This window comes from Cornus florida, unplaced genomic scaffold, assembly GCF_030987335.1.
Source record: "Cornus florida cultivar Cherokee Brave unplaced genomic scaffold, ASM3098733v1 CherokeeBrave_3.0.0_Hap2_Chr01, whole genome shotgun sequence".
In the NCBI taxonomy this organism is placed as follows: domain Eukaryota; kingdom Viridiplantae; phylum Streptophyta; class Magnoliopsida; order Cornales; family Cornaceae; genus Cornus; species Cornus florida.
The window spans coordinates 109,061,532-109,068,015 of NW_026775571.1; the positions used below are offsets into that span (position 1 = coordinate 109,061,532).

Below are 6,484 nucleotides of genomic sequence, written 5' to 3' on the forward strand. Positions count from 1 at the left end.
AAAATCATCAAAAAAGAAATGAAGACTCCAAGTTTTTCATTGCTCTCACTTCTTATTGTTTCTCTATTCTCAATTTCATGGGTAGTTTCAGCTGATTCCCATGAAGATTTTCTTCAATGTCTTTCTCTTCATTCTCAAAACTCGTCATCCATCTCCAAAGTCACCTACACTGCAAACAACTCTTCATATTCATCCATTTTGCAGTTCTCTATACAAAACTTGCGATTCAATTCATCTGAAACCCCTAAACCTCTAGTCATTGTCACACCAACCCATGAGTCTCACATTCAAACAACCATATATTGTTCCAAAAACCATGGCATGCAGATAAGAGTCCGAAGTGGTGGACACGATTACGAGGGCCTTTCCTATGTTTCTCCAATCCCATTTGTCGTAATTGATCTGATAAACCTCAATTCAATCACTGTGGACACTGAGAGTAATACTGCATGGGTTGAAACTGGTGCAACCGTTGGTGAACTTTACTACAGGATTGCTGAGAAAAGCAGAACACTTGCCTTCCCATTAGGTGTGTGTCCTACTGTGGGTGTTGGTGGACACATCAGTGGTGGTGGGTACGGCTTGATGTTGCGTAAACATATCATGGCTGCTGACCATGTCATTGATGCTCGTATAATCGATGTCAATGGCAAGATTCTCGACAGAGAATCCATGGGGGAGGACCTCTTTTGGGCTATCAGAGGAGGCGGGGGTGCTAGCTTTGGTGTCATTCTTTCATGGAAGATAAATTTGGTTACTGTTCCATCAACTGTGACTGTTTTCACAGTCCACAGGACATTGGAACAAAATGCAACCAAGCTAGTACATAGGTGGCAATCCATTGCACACAAGTTTGATGAGAACCTATTCATCAGAATCCTCATCAGAAGAGTGAACACCACCTATCAAGGCCAAAACAGAACAACAATACAAGCTTCGTTCAACTCTTTGTACCTCGGTGGAGCTGATGAACTCATTCAATTGATGCAAGAAAGCTTCCCTGAGTTGGGATTGGTGAAAGAAGACTGCATCGAAATGAGCTGGATCGAATCAACCCTCTACTTTGCCGGTTTCCCAAGTGGATCGTCACTTGATGTTCTCTTGGACAGGACTCCTCTGTCAAGGAGATATTTCAAAGCGAAATCAGACTATGTGAAGGAGCCGATTTCGGAAAAAGGGCTCGAAGGGATTTGGGAAAGGTTTTACGAAGAGGAGGCTGCCGCGGCTGAACTGATCTTTAGCCCATATGGTGGAAGAATGAATGAGGTTTCAGAGACTGCAATTCCATTCCCACATAGAGCTGGGAATTTGTACAAAATTCAGCACTTAGTGTACTGGGATGAGGAGGGAACAGAGGCTTATGAAAGGCATGTGAGTTGGATCAGAAGGCTTTATAGGTACATGACTCCTTACGTTTCCAAGAATCCAAGAACTGCATATATCAACTATAGAGATCTTGACATAGGAGTGAATAATAAAGGCAACACAAGCTACATACAAGCAAGCATTTGGGGTATCAAGTACTTCAAGGGTAACTTTAATAGATTGGTACATGTGAAGACCATGGTTGATCCTGCTAATTTCTTCAAGAATGAACAGAGCATTCCAGCTTTGTCATCATGGGGAAAGAAGAAGAAGTGAGGTGGTTATATATATACTTGGGCAAAATATAATATAATTAGTATAAAAAAAAATGATTTATTTTGTTAACATAAATAAAGTGGTCCTTACTATAAGGATTACGTTCATGTTTTTTTTTTTATTTCTTATGTTCGGAAAATAAATGTTCATGTTGTTGTTATTATAGTCTTGCCTAATAAAAGTTTACCTTCTTATATTTCCATATATAGATTCATAACTTGATCAGTGTGAGCACTATCCCTTCCTTATAACTCTCTCTCTCTCTATCTCTGTGTGTGTCTCTGATATAAAAGAAGATGGTCTGGAATATAACGGCAAATGAAAGTTGCATGTTAAAATAAATTCCAGGTTTTTTTTTGCATGAATCCGATGGTATATGAAATTTTAGAAAGTTTCAAGTATGTTTTGAATTAGGAAAATTGGAGAAATTAAATGTCACAAAAGGATAATTGGAAATATACTGATGAGAACACCACATTGGGACTTTGAAAATTTTGCTCTTGAGTTGCATTCAAAATAAGAGTCTATAAAAAGGGTAGATAGAGTTCAATAAAGACTATTGTCAAATTTTTTTTTCCGTCAACTTTATCATTTTTCTAAAAATAAACAACATCTTGAAATTAAATAGTTATGGGCTCTGATACGGCTACTTGGGCTTTGCCTGAGTTTGATTAAATACAAACAACATTATGAAATTAAATAGTTATGGGCTCTGATTGGGTTACTTGGGCTTTAGTTTTGGGCTTTGCTCTTAAGTTGCATTAAAAATATAAACAACATTATGAAATTAACTTGTGATGGGCTCTGATAGGGGTAGGTCTGACAGGATTTCAGCATCAATAATTGCAGTTCATTTATATTATTATAAGGAAAAGGAGGAAGAAGTTTCTCATCATCCCCCACGGTTTACTTTTCAGTTTTCTTTCCCGTTAAGAAAAAGAAAGAAATAAACCTTTTTTTTTTCTTTTTTATTCTTTTGTCGGTGAGAGTTGTCACTTGTCATTATCTCAAAAAAAACATAAAATAAAAAAGAATAAAGTGCATATAACCCCCATAACTTTCATCAAAAAGCACAAAACCCCCTAAATTAAAAAATGCCCCCTGATCTATCAAAAATGTACAATTTAAGGACAAAATGAATAGTCTCCGGCATAAGAGGTCATCGGAGATATTTGATTACAAAATTACCCTTTTATAAAAGGACGTCGTTTTAATGTTGATTGGCTTCTATTACTGATGTGTTAAACAAATTGTGAACAGCCAATAATATTTGGACAACTCATTATTACTTTACCAAAACTTTAACGCCACACAGAGTTTGGGCCGAACCCAACCAATGAAAGTTAAGCTTTGAAACCCTAACTCATCCATTGCAACACTAACATAACTATTGTACGAACCTCCCCCCTCCTCCCTTTCTATCTCTCTTTTCTGTCTAACCTTCTATTCCCCTCTCTTTCTTTTTCATGGCCGGCGATGGAGGCACTGCTCCCGCAGTGGTCATCGGCGTCGCGAAAAAGCAACCGCAGGGTCGCGGTTACGTAGGTGCATCATAGCTTGGAAAGGTCAACTTCATGGTGACCTATGTCCAAAACTACTGCTCGGCGACCTTGTGTCGCCGTGGTATAGGTCTCCTAGTCACCGAACCACGAAATTAGCTGTCGTGAAGAGCAGCGACCTTGGGTCGCGATTTGAAGAGGGTTGCATCGCTAGTCAGTAACCCAATAATTTTAGAAAGGGACGGCGACCATGGGTTGTCGTCCATGGTGGTTTTCGGGTCGCGCTCCGGCGACCTGGTTATACGAGAAGATGGTAGCATTCCGGCATCCTATTCTCTCTCTCTATATATATATATATATATATATATCACGATATTTACTGGAAAACGGATCTGATTGTTGTCCTAGGGTAGCATGGTACCGTTCCTCACTCGATTCCAGAATGTTTAGAGGAAAGAATGACTCATCTTTGATATAATCGGAGTTGGAACGATCGGAATAGAGTTGCCGGAGGCGGGGAGGATGACCGGAATTGCCCGGTGGCCAGCTCACCACCACCATCAACGTGGAGAATTTTCCTTCCACCGAGACCTCTACATCAACAACTTTGGTGTAGCACCGCTCCTCTTTCGCCGGAGACTTTAGTGGTTTGGCGGCTGCTATTGCACCAATTTTTGGCCGGAGACTTCAGTTTGGCCGCTGCGATTGCACTGTTAATGCTTAGATCTTCTCGCACAGTCATGGAGTTTGAGATTGTGCTATCACCGGTTTCACTGCTAGTTGATGCTTAAAACCTCTCGCTGGCACCGGCAGTCATGGGGTTTCAGGTTGGTCGTATTGCTGCTGGTTATGGAATTTTAGGTTGGGCTTTTACCGATTTTAATGGAAAAAACCTTGTCAATCGATTTTAATGAATTTCAGGTTGGGTTATCTTTTTTGGTTGTCAATAGTAGATTAAAATCTAATGAGTGTGGACAACTATGACCAACTATCTTGCTTGGTTTTAGAGGAAAGAAAAAAGAAAAAGAAAAAAAGTAAAGCTAAACCTCTGTTTTTTAGGGGGACTAATGGTATCATTTTACATGACGGTGACAAACAAGTTCTATCAAATCAAAGGCGACATTCTGGTTTCGGATGCTGTTCGTTCTCGATCTCGGAAGATGGAGTGAGAAATACATGGAGTATTGTAACTTATATATATATATATATACTACGTTTTATATATATGTACTACAACATATGTATATATATGAATATAAGGGTTGGGTTGGCATTTTCAATTTACAGCATATGTACGTGACTATTTTACGGCCAAAGTTTACTGGAACAGTGTCACCTGACTTTTTTTTTTGTAAAAAGTGTGATAGTTTAGGGGGTTTTTGGTTAAAAAAAATAGTTCAGGGGAGTTTCTTGAGAGAAAGAGTAAAGTTCAGGGGTTTTTTTTGCACGTTACCCAATAAAAAATAAAAATACAAACAAATACATGATTATTTTACTCATCTACCACACAAAAATCAATTCACAAGAAATGAGTGCTCCAAGTTCAGCAATTCTCTCTATTCTCTTCACTCTCCTCTTCTATGTTTTCTGGGCAACTTCATATCCAACCCAAGATGCCTTTCTCCAATGTCTTTCTAGAAATTCTCAAACCTCCTCACCAATTTCTGAAATCACCTACACACCCAACAATTCTTCCTACCCCTCCGTCCTCCAATTCTACATAAGAAACCTCAGGTTCGTGTCATCTTCAACCCCAAAACCACTACTCATCATAGCCCCAACACATGTTTCTCACATCCAAGCCTCAATAATCTGCTCCAAATTGCATAAATTGCAGATAAGAATCAGAAGTGGAGGCCACGATTTCGATGGCCTTTCCTATGTCTCAGATGTCCCTTTTGTGATCCTTGACATGTTCAATCTAAGATCAATCAAAATCGACATAGCAAATGAGGTTGTGTGGGTTGATTCAGGAGCTACACTAGGCGAACTTTTCTATAGAATTGCTGAGAAGAGCAGAGTCCATGGCTTCCCAGCTGGTGTTTGTCCCACGGTGGGTGTTGGGGGCCACTTCAGTGGAGGAGGGTATGGGAATCTGATGAGAAAGTATGGACTCTCGATTGATAATGTCGTCGACGCAATTGTTGTTGATGTGAATGGCAGAGTTTTGAACAGAGAATCAATGGGTGAAGATCTGTTTTGGGCTATTAGAGGTGGTGGCGGTGCTAGTTTTGGTGTCATTGTTTCATGGAAAGTCAAGCTTGTTCGTGTCCCGGAAAATGTCGCTGTTTTTAGAGTTGAGAGGACATTGGAACAAGGAGCAACCAACATTGTTTATCAGTGGCAATTAATAGCTGATAAGATTGATACAAATCTTTTTATCAGAGTTGTTTTGATGCCTTCAATTAAAAAGGGGTACAACACAGTGAGGGCTAAATTTGTGGCCTTGTTTCTTGGAAATGCTGATAGACTCTTTAGTCTAATGACTGAAAAGTTTCCTGAATTGGGTTTGAAGCAAAAAGACTGCATTGATATGAGTTGGGTTGAATCATTGCTCTACTGGTACAACTATGCAAATGGGACTTCAACAAAAGTTCTGCTTGAAAGAGTGACTCAATCCGACAAGTGCTCGAAGAAGAAATCAGACTATGTGCAGAAACCCATCTCAAAAACTGATCTCGACAAGATTTGGAAGAGAATGATGGAATTGAAGAAGCCGGTGATGACATTCAATCCATATGGTGGAAGGATGAGTGAGATTTCAAAGTCTGAAACTGCATTCCCTCATAGAGCAGGAAATGTGTACAAAATTCAGTACTCAGTGAATTGGAAAGAAGAAGGGGTTGAAGCTGCAAATCACTATCTGAGTTTGATTAGGGGGCTTTATGATTACATGACACCTTATGTGTCTGAATCACCAAGGTGTTCATATCTCAACTACAGAGATATTGATATAGGCGTTAATAAAAATGGTCATACAAGCTATGAAGAGGCCAGTGTTTGGGGGACTAAGTATTTCGAGGGCAATTTTGATAGGTTGATATCTGTGAAAAGCAGAGTGGATCCAGAGAATTTCTTTAGGTATGAACAAAGCATTCCATCTCTTGCAAGTTGGAACAAGAAAATGGTTGCCTAAGGGCAACATGGTAATTTGCATTATAATTACTACTAGTTAGCTGATTAGGTGTCTTATGGTTCAGGGTGTATTTATTGTTTTCATTTGTTTATATGTTGTAATATCTGTTGTGACTTGTATTCAATTCCTCTTAAACACAATGGAGGACTTTCTATGTGTAACTATATGGATGGAATTCATGTTTATCTTACCTTAATTTTTATTCCGA

General features: G+C 39.2%; 2 protein-coding genes across 2 annotated transcripts; both read left to right on the top strand.

Annotated features, from left to right (window-relative positions):
- Positions 1–1,804, top strand: LOC132313242 (tetrahydroberberine oxidase-like). Its single transcript, XM_059811933.1, has one exon. It carries the CDS (start codon positions 19–21, stop codon positions 1,639–1,641), a length of 1,623 nt encoding a protein of 540 aa, XP_059667916.1. The 5' UTR covers positions 1–18; the 3' UTR covers positions 1,642–1,804.
- Positions 1,805–4,631: 2,827 nt separating this feature from the next.
- LOC132313250 (berberine bridge enzyme-like 8) lies at positions 4,632–6,484 on the top strand. Its single transcript, XM_059811946.1, has one exon. The coding sequence runs from the start codon at positions 4,669–4,671 to the stop codon at positions 6,274–6,276; it is 1,608 nt and encodes a 535-aa protein (XP_059667929.1). The 5' UTR covers positions 4,632–4,668; the 3' UTR covers positions 6,277–6,484.